The 21,298-nt window shown below is 43.0% G+C and overlaps 1 protein-coding gene across 1 annotated transcript in view; it reads left to right on the top strand.

Annotated features, from left to right (window-relative positions):
* Positions 1–21,298, top strand: part of Xrcc5 (X-ray repair cross complementing 5) — a 93,829-nt gene that overhangs the window by 44,348 nt on the left and 28,183 nt on the right. Inside the window, exons 15-16 of the mRNA XM_075951538.1 lie at positions 9,768–9,861; positions 12,068–12,137. Of these exons, the coding sequence (XP_075807653.1) occupies positions 9,768–9,861; positions 12,068–12,137 (164 nt within the window). The remainder of the gene's footprint in view (positions 1–9,767; positions 9,862–12,067; positions 12,138–21,298) is intronic.

Raw genomic sequence — 21,298 nt, forward strand, 5'->3', positions numbered from 1 at the left:
CCTATCCTATCCTATCGTATCCTATCGTATCCTATCCTATCCTATCCTATCGTATCCTATCCTATCGTATCCTATCCTATCGTATCCTATCCTATCCTATCGTATTGTATCCTATTGTATCATATCCTATCCTATCGTATCCTATCCTATCCTATCGTATCCTATCCTATCGTATCCTATCATATCGTATCCTATCGTATCGTATCCTATCCTATCGTATCCTATCGTATCCTATCCTATCCTATCCTATCGTATCCTATCGTATCCTATCCTATCGTATCCTATCGTATCGTATCCTATCGTATCGTATCCTATCCTATCGTATCGTATCCTATCCTATCGTATCCTATCCTATCGTATCCTATCGTATCCTATCCTATCCTATCCTATCCTATCGTATCCTATCGTATCCTATCCTATCCTATCGTATCCTATCCTATCGTATCCTATCCTATCCTATCGTATCCTATCCTATCCTATCCTATCGTATCCTATCGTATCCTATCCTATCCTATCCTATCGTATCCTATCCTATCGTATCCTATCCTATCGTATCCTATCCTATCCTATCGTATCCTATCGTATCCTATCCTATCCTATCCTATCGTATCCTATCCTATCCTATCGTATCCTATCGTATCCTATCCTATCGTATCCTATCCTATCGTATCCTTTCCTATCGTATCCTATCCTATCGTATCCTATCCTATCGTATCCTTTCCTATCCTATCGTATCGTATCCTATCGTATCCTATCCTATCCTATCGTATCCTATCGTATCCTATCCTATCCTATCGTATCCTATCCTATCGTATCCTATCCTATCCTATCGTATCGTATCCTATCGTATCCTATCCTATCCTATCGTATCCTATCCTATCCTATCGTATCCTATCCTATCGTATCCTATCCTATCATATCCTATCGTATCGTATCCTATCCTATCGTATCCTATCCTATCGTATCCTATCCTATCGTATCGTATCCTATCCTATCGTATCCTTTCCTATCGTATCCTATCCTATCGTATCCTATCCTATCCTATCGTATCCTATCCTATCGTATCCTATCGTATCGTATCGTATCCTATCCTATCCTATCGTATCCTATCGTATCCTATCGTATCCTATCGTATCCTATCCTATCGTATCCTATCCTATCGTATCCTATCGTATCGTATCCTATCGTATCCTATCCTATCGTATCCTATCCTATCGTATCCTATTGTATCCTATCCTATTGTATCCTATCCTATCGTATCCTATCGTATCCTATCCTATCGTATCCTATCCTATCGTATCCTATCCTATCCTATCCTATGCTATCCTATCGTATCCTATCCTATCGTATCGTATCCTATCCTATCCTATCGTATCCTATCGTATCCTATCGTATCCTATCGTATCCTATCGTATCGTATCGTATCCTATCGTATCCTATCGTATCCTAGCAGTGCTTGTCACTAGACAGTCTCCTAAAGACCCTCATCATATCAGTAACACATTATCAATGACAACAGTAGTAGTGATTTTATAGAGAAGGTTGCGGCTGTAGGTGGGTTCTTCTCAGTTTTATGGGCCGTTTAATCTCTGGTATACCTACTTTGCAATCACTTTTACTTTCTTTCCTCCAGGCCCAGTGGACATAGGACACTGCATCCATCACCCTTCACCTTCCTTGTAGCTTGAGCTGCCATCTGTGGTCGTATCTGTTATCCTGGTTCACTAATAATGTCTTTTTTTCCTCTGTCCCCATCTTCTTCATGTTAGCATTCCTTTCATCTAAACAAAACAGTCACTCCAGACTCCTCCCTCGAGTGCTACTTGTTACTAATTGCTGTTCTAATCGCGGTTCCTTCTGCAGGCTGGGCCTGATGGAAGAATAGTCTACACCACTGCTTTTCTCCGCTTGTTCTCCTTTTCTCCGCTGCCTCTCTGAAGACCCAAAGGCTACAACTGCTTCAATTCCCGTTAGCCTTGCAGCCCTTTTCTTCAGTGACTTTTCTCCTTGTAGCATTTGACATTGCCAATTATTTTTCCCTCTTGAAACTTGTGTATCTCCCCTTACCTTTCAGATTTTTTTTTCCTAATATTTCAAAACCCTGCCAGATTTCTCTGATGCTTTCTTTCTCTGCCATCCTTGTGTGAGTTGTGCATCTGGTCTTGTCCTCAGAACAGCTGCATTTACGGAACACGGTATGACGTGAGCTGCCTTCCTCATGCTGTCTGCTTAGATCCTCTGGCCATCCTATGATGTAGGTTGCTTTGTTGATGCCATCTTAAGTCTGAGAAGGCTAGGGATAGGAGAAAAGGAACAACTTGCCTGAGATCTCAGTTGGTAAGGGTTGGAGGAAGGATTTAATAAATGTGAGCAGTCTGAATCAAGAGCTCACTCAGCCATAATGCCATTTTGCCCTCACAACATAGGTCTCACACCATTGACATCTCATGTACAGGGCTTCAAAAACCACAAAGTCCGTCTGAATTCCATCCATGGTGGCTCAGGTGCCTGTATTTATCTCACATTCTGTGTGTACAGAAATGGCTCCTGCACTGTCTTTCTCCCAGCATGCTTCTTTGCAGTGCCTGGCTGTTATTTCCTGTTTCAGAGGATGGCACCTGGTTTCTTGGGAGTCATCCCTTTCTTTAACCTTCCGTGTCTAATTGGTTTAACAAGCTGTGTTAAATTTATCCCAAATCTGCTCTTTTTTATTTCAGGTTAGTATAGTGGCTAATGACATTGATTTTGGAGTCAGGTAGGTTTGAATCTAAACCCAGGCATTTCCCCTTTCTGGCATTTGGAATTGGCAGGTTTAGCTGTGCTGTGCAAAACAGATACCTGCATTTGATGGGCCTTCATCTGCTCATCTCCAGAAGACAGTGACAGTAGATAATCCTGAGGGCTGCTACACAGCTTTAGCGAGATCATTGAACTGTGCTTGGCTTAGTGACTGGCTCTTTAGCCCTTAATAGCATTTCACAGCAGCATTGCCTTGGCGGTTCTTGTGCCTCCTGTTTCAGCCTGTCTCACTGATAGCCAGTTTCCTTCCTTGTAGTCTCATTCCTTTCCAAACACTCTGCTCCCTCAGCAAGTCTTGTGTTTCTTTTTTCAACATTTCCTGGTTTACTGTAAGAGATGTGAGCAATGAAGAGGAAGAGGTGCACAGAGTGAGGTATTTAGGAAGATCTCCAAGCTTCTGAGCCTCTGAGGAACCATGATCTGGGACCCTTCATATGTTCGGCTGTTCAGAGGCTGTCTGAACCCCACCTTTTCAACTTTTTAAAAACTAAAATAATTTATGTTCATGGGTGCTTTGTCTGCATATGTGTCTGTGCACCATGTGCATGTAGTGCCCACAGAAGCCAGAAGAAGGCGTTGGATCCCTATTACTGGAGTTGCAGACGGTTGTAAGCCCCATGTGGGTGCTGGAAGCTGAACTTCAAACCTCTGGACGAGCAGCCAGTGCTCTTAACTGCAGAGCCATCTCTCCAGCCCCCTTTGTGAGCTTTTGAAAATTTCATTACATAGGCAAGATTGATTATATCAATGGCCATTGGCAAGCAGTTTAATCTTTGGGCTCCCTCATCAGAGTGGGTGGAGTAGAAATTCTTAACTTTCTAAGGCCACCTTACTCTTTTTATTAATCTCTCCTGATTACTTCTTTTTTGAGTTTTTTGAGACAGGGTTTCTCTGTAGCTTTGGAGCCTGTCCTGGAACTAGATTTTGTAGACGAGGCTGGCCTCAAACTCACAGAGATCTGCCTGCCTCTGCCTCCTGAGTGCTGGGTTAAAGGCATACATTATCACCACCCAGCTCTGATTACCTTTTTCTGAGATACCCAGAGGCTGCCAGCTGATTAGAGAGAAGTTTAAACAAATTTATTACATTTTTTTAAAGTTTATGTGTGTGTGTATGTGTTGGGGGTGGTGGTGGAATATGCCTGCACTGTGGTACACATGTCCAAGGACAACCTGTGGAGTTGATTCTCTTCTGTCATCTGGGTCCTGGAACTTGAATTCAGGTTGTCAGGCTTGGTGGCAGGTGCGTTTATCCCGAGTCATCTTTTTAGCATGAGTGGATGTTTTATATTTTAAAAAAAGAGTTAGACCACATCACAGCTGCTTAAAGTTCTTTAATGCCATTATTCTTAATCCCACCCCCATGTTATGGACTCATTTGATACAAAACTATGAACTTTTCCCCAGAAAAGTACCCTTACATTCCACATATCCAACAAGATTTCAATAGTTCTGATTCTTCCTTTTTTTTTTTTTTTTCCGAGACAGGTTTCTCTGTGTAACCCTAGCTGTCCTGGAACTCACTCTGTAGATCAGGCTGGCTTTGAACTCACAGAGATTGACCTGCCCCTGCCTCGCCAGTGCTGGGGTGAAAGGTGTGCTCCACCACTGCTCAGTTTAGTTCTTATTCTTTTTTATTGAGCTCTACATTACCCCCCCCCCAAACCTTCTCCCAAGGTCCCCATACTCCCAATTTACTAAGGAGATCTTGTCTTTTTCTACTTCCCATGAAGATTAGATCCATGTATGTATCTCTTAGGATCCTCATTGTTGTCTAGGTTCTCTGAGATGTGATTTGTGGGCTGGTTTTCTTTGCTTTATGTTTAAAAACCACTTATGAGTGAATGCATGTGATAATTGTCTTTCTGTGTCTGGATTACCTCACTCAAAATGATGTTTTCTAGCTCCATCCATTTTCCTGCAAAATTCAAGCTGTTGTTATTTTTTTTTTTTCTGTGTAGTACTTCATTGTGTAAATGTACCACATTTTCCTTATCCATTCTTTGGTCGAGGGGCATTTTGGTTGTTTCCAGGTTCTGGCTATGACAAACAAAGCTGCTATAAACATAGTTGAGCACATGTCCTTGTGGCACGATTGAGCATCCTTTGGATATATACCCCAAAGTGATATTATTGGGTCTTGAGGAAGGTTGTTTCCTAATTTTCTGAGAAATCGCCACACTGACATCCAAAGGGGTTGTACCACCTTGCATTCCCACCAGCAATGCAGAAGTGTTCCCTTTTCCCCACAACCTCTCCAGCATAAGTTGTCATCAGTGTTTTTGATCTTGGCCATTCTTACAGGTGTAAGATGGAATCTCAGAGTTGTTTTAATTCGCATTTCTCTGATGGCTAAGGGTGTTGAGCATTTCCTTAAGTGTCTTTCAGCCATTTTAGATTCCTCTGTTGAGAGTTCTCTGTTTAGTTCTGAGTCTTGAACTGCATACTAGTCTTGCTTTCAGTCCCCTCCTCCTACTTGCCACCTAAGGTGATCAGTCTGTTACACAAGTGGGAGAGCCCAGCAGACAGAAGTCTACACAGTCCCGCTGCCTCGAAAACACCATTGCTTTCCTTACCCTCGCCGCTTTGGTTGGGGATTGACTCCAGTGCCTCACACATGTGCTCTGTCAGTGGATCGCATCCCCAGCCCCTTCTATTTTTGCTCTCTCCAGCCCTTCCAGCTGCATCCTGTGCCGCAGCTGGTACCGCCACTTGCTAGATGTGATATGTTTCTTAGCACAGTATTTTGTCTGTGTTTGTATTTACCTTTCTTAAGTTTGTCCTTGTTGGAAGTATTGAGAACACTATTAATTAATGTTTGCAAATTCAGGATTTAGAATCTAGCTCAATGGATGACACATAAATGTTGCTTATACATTTTGCTATTAATTACCAAGTGTTTATATATTTCTGAAAGTATTTTGCTAAAGGTCCCATCATCCTAATGCAACACTGTTAAGGTTTGTGTGTCCATGTGGCTGCATGGGTAGTTTCTGCTTTTTGGGGTGTAGTATCTTCATAGATAATTCAGAGATTATCATTGTCCTTTGTCATTGTCCTTTCCCATTTCACATAGATGTCGTGAGTATTAAATGCAAAATTTATAATACTACTGTTAATTGCCTGACCTTGAAACTGTTAACCATATTAAAATTTTACTATGTACTTATTTCTGGGGCGGTTTTTACCTGCTGGATAAAGGGAATATGATTCATATACTATATACTTTTATCCTTCCTTTCCTCAAATCTTCTTTTAGAGGCCTAAGAAACTCTTCTTGTGATTTAACTCCACAGGACTTAGTGTGACACTTTGTATGTGTAGCACTTCATTCTTTTTTAAAAAAGATTTGTATTTATTTTTATTCTTTGAGAGTTTTGGGTTTCATAAAACACGGTCTGATCATATTCAACCCTCTTCCTCCAACTTTTCCTGGATCTACCCCATTCCCTACCCACCCAAGTTTGTGACTTTAAAAAAAGTCTTAAAGAGCAATTTGTGCTGGCCAAATGTTGGATTTGTGTCTTGCGCTGGAGGCAGAGAGAAGAGACAGAGAGAGGCATTTATCTGATGCAGAAAGACGTGCAGAAATCCAGGCAGGACATATGCTCCTTAGGCAGGTCCAGATTTGTTCCTTCATTTATTCATTCATTAATTTTTACGAGTGTTTGCCTGCACGTATGTATATGCACCACGTGTGTTTCTGTCTGTGAAGGCCAGAAGAGGATGTTAGATCCCCTGAATCTGGAGTTACATACAGACAGTGGTGATCTACCATGTCAGTACTGGGAACCAAGCCTGTATCTTTGCAAGAACAGCAAATGCTCTTAATCACTGAGTCATCTCTCAGTGATGCTTCTTGATATTATATGTTAATTTGTGTTTAGGAAGAGGATAGTTGATATATTAAAGGTGATTTCCATTGCTGTGCTTTCGTTAGGAGAAAAGTGAAGCTCAGCTGAGTGGTAACTCCGTAAGTAAGTAAACTCTAAAATCTAGATTATATCCTAGAATCAAATCATATGCCTGTACCAAGAAGACGTGAGAGGCTGAGACTAGGGCCGGCAAGATGGCTCAGCAGATAAAAACATTTGCTGTACAAGCCTGGCGGCCTAAGCTGGATTCCTAGAATTCACAGTGGAGAGAGAGCCAGCTGCCTCATGTCCTCTGACCTCTACATGCAAGCTGTAGCATGTGGATACCTACACACACACACACACACACACACACACACACACACACACAGAGACATACACACACACAGACACACACACACACAGAGACACACACACACACACACACACACACACATACACACACAGAGAGAGAGACACACACACACACAGAGACACACACACACACACAGAGACACACACACACACACAGAGACACACACACACACAGAGACACACACACACACACACAGAGACACACACACACAGACACACACACAGACACACACACACACAGACACACACACACAGAGAGAGACACACACACACACACAGAGACACACACACACACACAGAGACACACACACACACAGACACAGACACACACACAGACACACACACAGAGAGAGAGAGACACACACACACACAGAGACACACACACACACAGAGACACACACACACAGACACAGACACACACACAGACACACACACAGACACACACACAGACACACACACACACAGAGAGAGACACACACACACACACAGAGACACAGAGAGAGAGAGAGAGACACACACACACACACACAGACACACAGAGAGAGAGAGACACACACACACAGACACACAGACACAGAGAGAGAGAGAGAGAGACACACACACACGAAGAAGGAGGAAGAGGAGGAGGAGGAAGAGGAGAGATAAGTTAAAATTTCAAATAAAAAATCTACAAAACACTGAGCCTGGACGCCAGGTATATTTGTCCCCAGGTCATCGCCTGTGCTCTGTTCCTGTCTCTCTGGTGCAGTCCAGCTGCAGTGGCTGGCTCTGACTTGTTGTCTCCCTCGGGTCTGTGTCCTTCTCTTCCATGTCTGCTGTCGGCCCTTACGCACTTGTACACCTCTAGAAAGGGAAGAGCAGTAATGACTTCGCCCTTACACCTCCTGCCCTCACCCTATTGTCCTCTCTCCTCTCTGCTTCTCAAAGGGAAATGTCAGTGAATAGAAGTTTTAGGTCACACACAGCTTATGACTGTGCTGATTATTCTGTGAGTCCCTGTAGAGAGGGCTCCTTATTGAATCCAGTTTCTGCTTCCTAATTTTCTCTTCATTTTTAAGATTAATTATTTGAAGGTAGGGATTTGAGCAAAAAGCCAATACATTTGAAATAATAGTATTGAAAATCTTTAATGGAGGGAAGGGTGCCTGGCATGCACAAGACTTTGAGTTTGATTCAAACCCACACTGCCCAACTTCACCAAAGGAGAGGGAGCTCATAGAGAGATTTTAGCTATTCCCATTACAATTAAAGAAGAAAAGAGCAGGGTAAAGTAATGTGTGTATTCATTAGTTCCAGTTAGTCATACCACAATAATGTTTCTTGTTTTAAAACATTGTTATTTTTGACATATATAGTTTGTCAATTAAAATAGATTATTTATTGGTATATATATATATGTGTGTACATATGTATACATGTTTGTATGTATATGCACATTAATGTGCAGAAGCCAGAGGACAACTGTGGATGCCATTTCTCTGGCAACATCCACATTTAAAAAAATTTTCCTGAGACAGGATCTCTCACTGGCCTGTGGCTCACCTCGTAAGTTAAAATTCCCAAGGATCCACCTGTCTCTACCTCCCAAACACTAGAACTACCGTGTACCATTATGACACAGATGCACACACGCAGAGTCCCCCCACCAACATCACAAACACACCACACACACGTGCACACATGTACACACACGCACACATTTACACAATACAGGTGTACACATACGTACATGCACGCACATGTGTACACACACACCAAACCACACAAACACATATATACACACACCACACTACCACATATATACACCACACATACACATACCATGAACTCAGGTCTGTCCTGCTTGCAAGACACTTGACTGAGTCATCTCCCCAGCCCTAACTAGAACATAGTCACAAATTCATTAGTTACTGATTTCAGTTGTTTCTTGTTGGCTGCCCTTAGCCTACACTTACTATTTCTCCAGGAGAAAATTCTTCATGTCTTTGTGTTTCATCATGTGGGGGAGATGATAGGCAAGAACTTTGGATTGGGATTCTTTTTCTTCTATGATTACCTTAACGTCCTCATGACTTTGGAGCCAGCATGTTATTATAGCCAGTATGTGACTTGGGGCAGATGTTTGATAGCCTTTCTTGGAGCGATCTTTCCTTGGCACATTGATGGATGCTATTGGACTTTGTTAGCACCATGCCCGAACAGAATCATGGCTATAAGAAAGCAAATTAAAAGGTGGCTTTGAAGAAAACATTTAAGACTTGAAAAAGAAGTTTTTGCATATTTGACTTGTGACACTTTAATCAGAAGCTTATAGAAATCTTACCTAGGTTAGTACAGTGGGGAGGTGGAGTTTTGAGCCACAAAGTTCTGTGTACGCAAATTCTGGATTCTGAGATGGGTTCAGGAAGCTGGCTGGTGTACAGATGGATTTCTTAGTTAATGTCCAACCCCGTTACCTGTGCTTGCCATGATGTCTTTCTCGTACCCCGTGATGCAGCAGCCGCTGCTGCCTTCTGTACTACTGTGAAACAAAGCCCACACTACTCAAGGCCTCCTGTCAGGACCCCAGGACTGGGAGGAGAGGCCTGCTATTTGGAAAGACTGTCTAAACATTATGTTTGTTTACTTTAGATTGGAAAATAGCTTTACACTTTTCACATAAAATATCTGACATATTGTATTTTTGTTTTGTTTTATTTTGTTTTAAGGGGGAAATTTTACCTGTTTCTTTCCTTTCTAGTCATGAAGAGGGGCCTGCTGCTAAAAAATGTAAGACTGAGAAAGAAGAAACTCATGTCAGTATTTCCAGCCTGGCTGAAGGGAATGTCACCAAGGTAAACTGAGCTCTTCCGGTGTCCCTCCCTCCCACTGCAGGGAGGCCAAGACATGGGCTTGATGAGTCTGCTGGCATGCCACTTTCTCCGGTCCTCTCTGTCTGTGAACGATACGAACCCACCTCATATTCTTCCTTTCTTCCTGGAAGTAACTAATAGAATGGCATATGGAATTACCTGTCTGTCTGTAGTAAACAGTTCTGAATAAGATGTGGAGCGGAGCACCTCAGTGGCAGCACTCCTGTGCAGATTTTCTTTCTTTTTTTTTTTTAAATATTTATTTATTTATTTATTATGTATACAATATTCTGTCCGTGTGTATGTCTGCAGGCCAGAAGAGGGCACTAGACCTCATTACAGATGGTTGTGAGCCACCATGTGGTTGCTGGGAATTGAACTCAGGACCTCTGGAAGAGCAGGCAATGCTCCCAACCACTGAGCCATCTCTCCAGCCCTTGTGCAGATTTTCTTACTGGCTTCGTTTCACAGTTCTCCATTTAGTAAAGATGATAGGGGTAAGTAGGGGATGGCTAATGATCTGAATCTTATTCCCCAAATACATAAAATTAAAGTAAGTGTACCATTTCTATCTTTTTCCTAGTGTAAAACTTCAGAGGTGGGAGAGGTGGCTCGGATGGTTGAGAGCACCCGTGTTCTGTTCTCAGCACCCACAGGGGGTGGCTCATAACCCTGGAATCCAACAGTTCTGGCCTTCATTGGTGCTTGCTCTCATGTGCACAAACCCACACACAGATACACCCATGTAATTTAAAAATAAACCTAATAAAACCCCCTTCAAAAAAGAATTTGCAACGTGACGACTTTCCAAATCAAATTCCCTTTGATCCTGAGAGTTTCTTTTGATGAGAAAGGTTGTTGGAACTTGGAATGTATTACCTTCATATGTGCAGTGTTGTTTTGAATCAGCAGATCGTCACATTTCCCCAGTTAGCAAAGTCAAACAAAAATGTGCCAGAAAAATCAAATGTCCGCACAGTGGTTTGGGCTTCGTGGGAATCTTCTGTAGTATTGAAAAGTCACAACCTCATGCTCTGTGCACTTTCCTCACACTGGTCCAAGCCAAGCAGGGATAATGTATTTTCTTGTAAAGTTTACCAGTGCTCACAGGAAGCCCTCACAGAGCTAAGCGCTGCATAGGCCTTGTTAGGGTTGAGATTAATGCAGATTAAAGACAGAGGTGTGATCAGAGAGAGTTGTACTGCAGTACATCTGTATATATGATCTTATTTTTTAAAGGATGTGTTCAGTATGGGCATATTTATGTATTCTACCGAAACATCAATGTCAACGGGCTAGTAGCAGCTCCCCTGCTCCAGTAGTTCAATGACTCAAGCTTTTGGCTGCTGTTTCTCATGTCATCATAATGGGAAAATTATTTAGTATGACCTCAAGTGACAGTGCCCTCCCTTTCCTACTTGGTTATCAGAATGCACAGGTGGCCTATTTTTGTATGTGTACATGTTTGCATACATGCACATGAGCATGCCATGATGTACATGTAGAAATAAGACAACGGGCAGGAGTTGGTTTTCTCTGTCTATCATGTGGATCCTGGGGATTGAACTCAGGGCATCAGGCTTGGCAGCAGAGTACCTTTACCTGGTGAGCCATCTTGCCCATCTCTGAATCTTCTTTTAACAGAATCCTGGAAGTCATACCGATAGAAAGGCCTTTTTTGTTTTCAAGAGCACACTTACACCATTAAGCCATCTATCTTGCCTGAGATGTGATGGTTAATTTTTAACTGTCAACTTGACATAACCTAGAATCATCTGGGAATCGAGTCTCAGAGAGAAATTGTTTAGGTCAGGTTGACCTGTGGGCATGATTATGGGGGATTAGCCCACTTACACTAATTGAGGTGGGAAAACCTGCCCACTGCAGGTGGCACCATTCCCTAAGAATTTCACAGACTGCAGAAAGCCAGCTGAGCTCTCCCATGCAGACATTACTTGCTCTCTTTTCCTGATTATGGATTTGCTATAACCACACTTCCTCAGAGGGCTTTCCCTGTGACTTCCCTGCTGTGACGGACTGTAATCCGCAACTGTGAGTCAAATCAACACTCTTCTGGAAGTTGCTTTTGTCAGGGTGTGTTATCACAGCGACTGGAATGAAACTAAGATGTGGGACATTGCCAAAACCTTAAGTGACCTGCAGGTGTGTTTCTCTGGGTCTGCTCTAGGTTGGAAGTGTGAATCCTGTTGAAAACTTCCGTGTTCTAGTGAGACAGAAGATTATCAGCTTTGAGGAGGGTAAGTGGCATGCCACTCACTTGGTGTTCAGGAGGAAGTAGTCCAGCAGATGTAAAGTCTGGATTAGGAGCTGTGGTGTTTCCTTGCAATACGTTCACAGCATTCGTCTGTGCTGGCAGATCTGTGCCACTTGCCAGGGCTCACGGAATTGGCATCATGAGCACAGTGGGTCGGGGACTGGGGGGGGTCAATACAGCACAAATCGACCCAAGCAAAAATGAAACTATGGTGCCAGGCTCCCTATTGCAGAAGCTTTCAATCACAACTATGGAACTTTTATTTCCATCTTAAAGTTCTTTGGTGTCCTGTGAGTAAGGTTGATCCCACCTTGTCTTCTGAAACACAGTTCTTGCCCCTGTCCCAAGAGTGTGGGCCCCATCTGTGTAGTCTCAGAAGCACTTCACTGGCATTCCCAGACTATATCCTTTTCACGTGACCTTGTCCTCACCTTTTCTTGTCATTTAGAACCCACAGTTCCATTTAGGTTGTAGCTATTATCGAAACAGTTTTTAAAATTGATTGGAGGGTAGTGATATTCACTTGATTCCATTCCTCTTCGTGTTCTCTTACAAGACAGCAGATGACAGTTGGTAAGCCTATAGGTTTGTTTCCACGTTCAGTCTGGACATTCATGTTTGCTACCCAGAGTCAGGCAGTTCCTGGCTGCCTTTTCTCTGTGTCTCTGTTTTCATGTATGCTTAGAAATTTCTCTTCCGGTGTGGCAACTTTGTGGTGGAAAACTGACCCTTAAATACTACTGAACACTGTTCCCAAGCATAGGTGCGAAATCTGGGGTCTGACAAGATGCCTGGCTTGCCCTGCTGTCACCCAAAGACAAGCTTACTGTATGAAGCCTCGGAGAACATGGCCTGTCACCAGGTCAGATCCTATTGGCAGGAACACCAAAGGCCAAGTTCATGATCATTTGCTGACAAAGACCAACTTTGTGGTCATAGTAATCTGCAGACAGAAAATGTCTATGTATGGTCTATGTTTGGGATGGAAGAAGAGGCTTTTGTTATGTTAAGTGTTACTATATAGGAAAAGAGCCTTTGAGTTGTACGACAGAAGAAAATGCCATCTAAGCCTGGCCTGGTGGCTCACATCTTTAATCCCAGAGCTCTGGAGGCAGAGGCAGGTGGATCCTCTGAGTTCCAGGCCAGCCTGGTCTACAGAGCAAGTTCCGGGACAGCTAGGGCTACAAGGAGACAGGACTCTGTCTCAAACAAACAAAACCAAAAGCCCATTGTCTTAGGGTTTTTATTGCTGTGAAGAGACACCCTGGCTATGGTAACTCTTATAGAGAAAACATTTAGTTGGGGTGGCTTACTTACAGTTTCAGAGGCTCAGTCCATTGTCATCATTGCAAGGAGCATGGCGGTGTGCAGGCAGTTGTGGTTGAGAGTCCTACTACATCTTGTAGGCAACAACAGGAAGTTGACTAAGACACTGGGCAGTATCCTGAGTATACATCAAAACCTGCCCCTACAGTGACAGACTCTCTCCAGCAAGGCCACACCCACTCCAACAAACCCACACCTCCTAATTGTGCCACTCCCTGTGAAATTATGGAGGACAATTACATTCAAACGACCACACCCTTCATCAAAATAGATGACAGTTTCAGGAGGATTGCCAGAAGCAATGTCTCAGTGTGCATGTGTCAATGAGCGTGAACTTCCACCCAGTGCTTGGCAGGCTGAGGCAGGAAAATTGCTAGACTGGTTTTTGTTCATTTGTTTGCTTGCTTGTTTAAAATTATTTCTTTTAGGAATTGATCTCAGTAGAGACTTTTATAGTGACTTTGCGTTTGAAAGAGGGCAGATAAATCAAAGGACTTTGTTGTCAGTCATAGATATAGTTTTTTGTTTTTTTGAGACAGAATCTCAATGTTTAACCCTCTCTGGCCTGGAACTCACTATGTAGACCAGTCTGACCTCTAACTCACAGAGATCCACTTACCTCTGCCTCTTAAGTGTTGGTATTAAAGAAATATGCTAACATTCCTGGCATATTTATTGTATCTTAGAGAAAGATTGGGGTTTTAGCTTTTAGTTGCTTGTTGTCAATTACTTTGGCCAGTCAGTGTGTAATGTCGTCCTCTGGAAGAGGTTGGTCTTCCGGAGTCATGTAGGATGGTCTCTTCAGGACTAAATGTAGCTGTGATCACCACTATGTGGCGCCTTCTAGTTACTTGGTATCTACGGAGGGGGAGCATTGAGGCAGCACTTTCTTCTAGTGCTTCATCACCCTGTATGGCAGTCCTGCAGAGGAAATGGAGAGGACGTTAGCACTTCATCACCCTGTATGGCAGTCCTGCAGAGGAAATGGAGAGGACGTTAGCACTTCATCACCCTGTATGGCCGTCCTGCAGAGGAAATGGAGAGGACGTTAGCACTTCCTTGTGTCTGAGAGGATTGCTTCTGTTCAGGAAACACTTGGATGCGTCTTCAGGGCAAAGAGGAAACCCTTGTCCCTGGCTTGGTCACCAGTCATTGCTAAGGCTTGAGAAGAAGGGGAAACACCATGGCTCCTTAGAAGACAGAAGTCCCAGAGCTGGTTCAGGAATGGAGGGGTGAGGAACGGTAAGAGGGCCAGGAAAGTAAGCGAGGCAATCCCTGGGCACATCTACAGTTTTCTCCACGGGTTCTCAAGTGATAACAACAAAAACCAGAGGGACAAAACTCTGGCCATGTTGGGTTACTACTGTACTGGGGGACACTTGTGAAGGGGAAGTTTGGTGTCTGGAATGCCTTCTGCCTGGACAGAGGACTTCTGATGAGAACACCAGAGAAAACCTTCCTGAGGATTCACTCCAGCTTAGGAAAGCACGGTTCCCCTGCACCACAGAATTAGGGTTTGAATCAGTCTATTAAAATAACAAGGGAACTAGACTGCATGGCATACAGTTTCTAAGAGGTGTGCTTAGGTTGACTGAGTTTTTCTCTCCCGCCTGGTCCTGCAGCCCTTAAGCCCCAAAGAAATCACACAGAGGTTTACATTAGTGATTGGCCCATTAGCTCAGGCATTTTATTAACTCTTATAACTTACATTAGCCCGTTATTCTTGTCTATGTTAGCCACGTGGCTCAGTACCTTATTCAGCGAGGCAGTCACATCTTACTTCTCCAGTGGCTGGATCAGGACTGCAAACTAGGACTCCCTTCTTCCCAGAATGATATGTTCTCATTGACCCGCCTCTACTTCCTGTCTGGTTGTCCTGCCTATACTTCCTGCCTGGCTACTGGCCAATCAGCGTTTATTTAAAATATAATAGAATACAGACCATTGTCCCACACCATGATTATATCCATTTTGCTGATGAAAAACAAGGTAAAATTGGAAGAGCTGGACCTCTCTAAAAATCATACAGGGATTTGAACATAAGCTTCATTCACATAGCAAATTTTTCTGATTAGCAAATTGTTTCTCTGCTTTCTAACAACATTTTTCCTACATTTATTTTTTAAAATTGCATTTATTTATTCATTTATTTTTATTATTGTTATATTTGTGCGTGTGTGCGCACGCGCACATGTGTGTAGGTCAGAGGGAACTTGCATCAGTTGATTTTTCTACCATATGGGGCTCCAGGATCCAACTCAGGTCATCAGATTTTGTGGCGAGCAGCTTTACCTGCTAAGCCATTTTGATGGCCCCCTTTCCTACGTATTATGTCCCATATCTACAACCTTGTGTCTTTTGGGCCTTTTGATCGGCAGCTGTTGTTCACTGTCAGTGTGACATTGCTGTGTTGTGGTAGTGGGTGTTCTCTGTACTTCCTCTTAGGGTTGGCTCCAGCCCCCACGGCTCTCACCAGACCAGACTTGGCAGGGAAGGGACCCAGCTTGTTAATGCTGGTGCTTTGTGGTTTCTCTTTTGCTCCTCCCACTCTTGCTTTCTACTTCAAAAGTTTTGTCTGCTCATTTCTTGTCTTGCTTTGTTCTTCTGCTTGGCATCTCTCTACCTAGGCCTTTATGATCCAGAACTCACATTTTCTTGCATATCAAAGCATACTCTATCCAGATCTTAAGCACCCTTCCAGGTAGTGATCTGCTTTATCCCTCCGAGAGACCTCTGTTAAGGGAAGGGAGAAAGAAGTCCTCCTTTTTCTTGTCTGTTTTTTTGATTGATTGACAGAAGTTTGACTAACAGTAGATTGTTGATAATATCGCTTAGGTAGAAATGACCGTATCACCCACTGGTATTAACTAAAACATGGGAGTACTTACTTTCTGTCCTGTCTGCTTGCAGCATGGGTCCATTGAGTCCTTACTAATATTACCATCTGCTAAGATCAGCAGTCTGCTGTAGGCAGCTATACACTTCCTTGTCTTCTGGCGGTCAGTGTGGGTGGGGGGGATGATTACTCTTTTTCTAATCATATTGACAGGTAGGAGATAGAAACACTCTTGGCTGCTGGGCTTTCTGGGAGCTGTTGTATCTTTCTATTGAGTCCCTTCTTCACCCTTCGCCCTGCCATTCTCTTACCACAGTTGTACAATGTAGACGGTCTTGACCATGACCACATGCATAATAACATCCTTCCGTTGTGAAAGTCGGCTCATTTCCCTGCTCATTCATGCTGTTCATGAAAGAACTGTTGTCAGCATCTATGGTTTATTACACAGACTTCTCCGAGGTTCCTCTAGTTTGAATGTCTTTCCCTACCCAACCATTAGTAGAACGCCACAGATTTCTAACACTTTGCCTACTCTACTTAAGAACGCTAATGTGGTCTAAGGGCAGACAGCAAGACAGGGGAGAAAGACTAGCCACACTTTAGTCATTCCCCATGCCTGTGTCTGAACTGATAAATTTCACCTGCATATGGGTCATTAGGTAAAAGAGCTAAGATGTTCCTGCTAGAAAAGATGGACACGTGGAAGCAGCTAGTAGGATGGAACATAACTTATTTTATAATGACATGACTTCCTCCTTGATGGGTCCTTTTTTGCCATGCAGATTATAGGGTCTGTTTTATATTAGACGTTTGCATAGTGACAGGGAACTGGAACTCCAGCCCACCAGAGAGTGTCAGGACATCCCAGGTAGAAGTGATGCAGACTCTCCTCCGTTGTTTGTCGACACTGGCAATATCCCACGTCCGTTTGATAGAGGATGCTCAGTGTGTCCTGTGGGTCCAGAGGCTTTAATCCTTCTGCCTCTCTTTCCTTTAGTTTATTTAGATCAGATCTCACTCCCACGTCTCTGTGATTTTGTGAGCCCCACCATGTTTTTTATTCATTTTTCTTCAAAAATATTCTTTTAATATTAAGAAATGTTTTCTAAAATTTATTTTTCCAAGTTTTTCCAGCACTAGGTAAAACATGCTATAATTAAATGGTAGTGAAATTATATTATTCATCAAAGTGCAGTAAGTGTTTTTTTCCATTCTATTTTCATGTGATATCGTTCTGTCCTATTTTCACAGAAACTTATTTACATAAATATGTGATTTTTCTGCCACGAGTCAATTCTGAACTGTGGATTTTTGAGCCTTGTGATCTAGACATATCATACTCGGACATAAAAGGCTATTTGGAATCCTGAAGGACCTGCAGGAGACATGTGTTACAATTTGACACAATAATTACACATCAGTGGCCCTTGGAGTCATCTTCCACGTGGGTGGACTGAGGCCCAGAATAGTTAGGATGACTTTCTACAGATTACTGCAAATGGGTAAAAGATGCTGTGTCCAGTTCCGAGAGTCAGTTCATGTCTTCTGTAGCTTCTGGCATGCACGTCTACCCTGAATGTACATTTTAGTGCAGTAAAGCTCATCAGCCAGATAATTAAAATGAAATGTGAAATAAAGATGAAAAGATAAACTAGAAATGACATTATATGGAAGCTAAAGACCATCATTCACATGTAACTAACTACCATTAGAGTATTTTCAGGGGCTAGAACTGTGGCTTAGTTGGTAAAGGGCCTGCTGTGCGAACATTGGAACCAGTCCGATTCCTGTTTATCAGACAGAAAGCAGCGGAGTACTCACTCATGGCAATTTGGTTTGCCCCTTCCAGTGTCTATAGATTCTCTTCCTTGTGTGATGGATTGTTGTCACGCAGAGCACTGCGTTCGTGCTTGAATTGGGCTGTCTTAAAGGTCGCTTCTCAAGCCCAGCTGGTTGAAAAAGAAATGGATTTCAGATTGTGCTGATGTGCAAGCTGCTTTAATCAATGACTTAAAGTGACTGCCAGTGGCAAACGACAGAAGCTCTTAACCAATTAAGATGTTTAGGAAAGGATGTCAGACTTTTGTTGAAATAGGCACTAATCGGCTGAGATGTGTTGCAAGGAGCCGAGAAACAGCTTGGAGTCTCACTTAGATGAATAAAAGTGTGTGGTCCTCTCCTTTCGATTGCAAGCCCAAGGCCAACAATATGCTGATGCAGGAAGAGCTGGCAAGTGTAATTGGTACAGTTAGTCCCTCTTAGGTCCTTAACTAAAAATGGCACACTCGCTTCTTTGGCCAGGAGTAAGGGGTTTTGATTCACATCCAGAAGAGTTCCAGCAGGGATTAGGAATGTTTTCACGAGAGATATCAAAGCAGCAGGAAAATGGACTTATATTGAACAAGCCATTCTTCCTGGAGAACTGTGTTCTGTCATTTCCTGTAGTATGTTGTGTCCATTGGGGCTGATTTTTCCAGCTGAGCTTCAGTAGCTGGTTCGTAGCAGAAATGTGTAGTGTTTCCTGGCTGCGGTAGAACTCTAGATCTACGCGAGTCGTGCTTACTCACTGTTGATGCCAGCTCTCAACAGCTCTATTGAAGTAAGTGTTCCTGCTGGAAGCATGTTTGGGGGAACTTTTGCATTTCATAGAGAAGTGTTGTCACCCTGAAATCCAGTGAAAGAAGGTCTTCCTTCCTTCCTTCCTTCCTTCCTTCCTTCCTTCCTTCCTTCCTTCCTTTCTTCCTTCCTTCTTTTTTTTTTTTTTTTTGGTTTCCCAAGACAGGGTTTCTCTGTGTAGCCCTGGCTGTTCTGGGACTTGCTTTGTAGACCACACTGGCCTCAAACTCAGAGACTGGCCTGCCTCTGCCTCTCAAGTGCTGGGATTAAAGGCGTGCACCACTACTGCCCAGCGAAGGAAAGTGTTCTTGCCCCATGTCATCCCACTGTGAGCAGCAACTTTTTGTCACTGCAGATTTGCTGTTTCTAGAACAGTCTAAATGGAGCCATTCAGTACAGTTGTTTGCATTCAGCTTTTCACTGATCCTGTCTTCAAGGTTGTCCACATTGGAATATATGGCGCGAGTAGTTCCTGATTTCAGCAGACTGCTTATTTCTGGGTAAAACAATGAATACAGAACCTTAACCTTTTACCTGCTTACCTGTTCAGGAATGTCACTGTTCACTTATCCATTCGCCAGGTGATGGACACTTGGATTGTTTCCAGTTGGGGTTGTTTCAGATGGTGCTGCTCTGACATTTGAATGTAAGTGTGGTTTGCACGTGGTTTTTTTTTTTTTGGAAAAAAATTAAAATGTATTATTATTTGTGTGTGTATGTGTGTGCACATGCATACATACAAACTTGCTACATGCCATGTATGGAAGTCAGAGGAGGCTATTCTTTTTCTTCTACAGTGGGTTCCAAGGAATACCCAAGCTCTCAGACAATACTTCCCAATGAGCCATCTTACTGACCCACGTTTTAACTTTTTAGAAGCAGCCAAACTCCTGAAAAGAGGTCTATCATACCATCCCCACTTGCAAAACACAAGGTTTTTCTTATGGTATTTCCTTATGATTTTAATGTGTAGTTTGTAAACTACTTGTATATCTTTTTGGGGGTATTTGCATTCCAGTTTTTTGATGACTTTTAACTGGTTTGTCTTACTAAGATGAGGGATGTGTATGTTCTGGTCCAGCTCTTTATCAAATATGATTTGCAGATATGTTGTCTATGGCTTGCCTTTTTAAAAAGTTGTTTTTATTTTTAATTATGTATATGTGTGTAGGTGTCGTGTGTGTGTGTGCTCACAGAGGCCAGAAGATGGCTTTGGATCCCCTAGAATTGGAGTTAGAGGAAGATGTGAGTCACCTATGTGACTGAACTCAGGGCGTAGGCTTCCGGGTCAGATCCATCTCAGAGCTCTGGTCCTGTGTCTTCAACAGTAGGGATGCACTTTCAACCTCTGGGAAGCAATCCAGGGCCCTGGTAACCAAGGGCCCTGGCAGGATCCATCTTTGTTTTGAAGACTGGGCCTCTCACTGGTTTGGAGCTCACTAAGTGACCTGGGCAGGCTGGTCAGCAAGCCCCAGCAACCCGCCAGTCTGCCATCCTGAGCAGGGATTATGAGAGCCTGACATGACATTTTCCTATGGATTCTGGGACTCACACTCATGCCTGCACAGCAAGCACTTCATCATCTTTTAAGCAATTTGCGCAGCCCCTAAAACCTCTTATCTTATATAGGCATTTACACTACACTTCCAGTCTACGTAGTTCTTTAGCTGGATATTCTAGGTTGTCGTGTGTCGTGTACTTATTTCTATTCAATTCAGATATTTTCTAGTGTCTTTCATGATCTTCTTTTGACCCTTGGGTTATTTAAAACTGTATGTCTTATTTATTTGGTTGGTTTTTAAATCAGGGCTATTTTATGTGGTTCAGGCTGACCTCAAACCTACTACATCCTATGTACTGGTCTGGCCTTGACATTCATCTCACATTCATCCTTCCACATTCTGGGATTACAGACATGTGCCACTATGCCAAAGAGGAGAAACTTTGAGATGCTGAGAACTTCCCAGCTTTTGTCGTGATTAAGTTTAGGATGGTGCTAGGCCTTTTGTGGAGATGCTTTGTGCCCTGTCGTGTAGCCTGCTCTGACACGTTCCCTTTGGCCTACAAGGACTGTGCATTCTGCTGCTAGCTGAAGGGTTCCAGACGTGGCCCTTTGGCTGGACATCTGTTCCAATGCATGTCTTTGTGGATTTCCTGTGATGTGTCGGGTATTGAAAATGCTGCACCTTGAGAGATTCTGAGCTAATGAGACCATGGTAATCTGTGTCTCACCTCACTTACTAAGAGACTGAAGGTACTTAACACGATACCAAAAAGAAAACATGGTCAGCTCAGGTAGCACAGGTTTTTAGAAAAATAAACAGGTGTTACAAGGTTATTCTTGTTTTTAGAACTCTACTTCA

The sequence above is a fragment of the Microtus pennsylvanicus genome, chromosome 17, assembly GCF_037038515.1.
Source record: "Microtus pennsylvanicus isolate mMicPen1 chromosome 17, mMicPen1.hap1, whole genome shotgun sequence".
NCBI lineage: Eukaryota > Metazoa > Chordata > Mammalia > Rodentia > Cricetidae > Microtus > Microtus pennsylvanicus.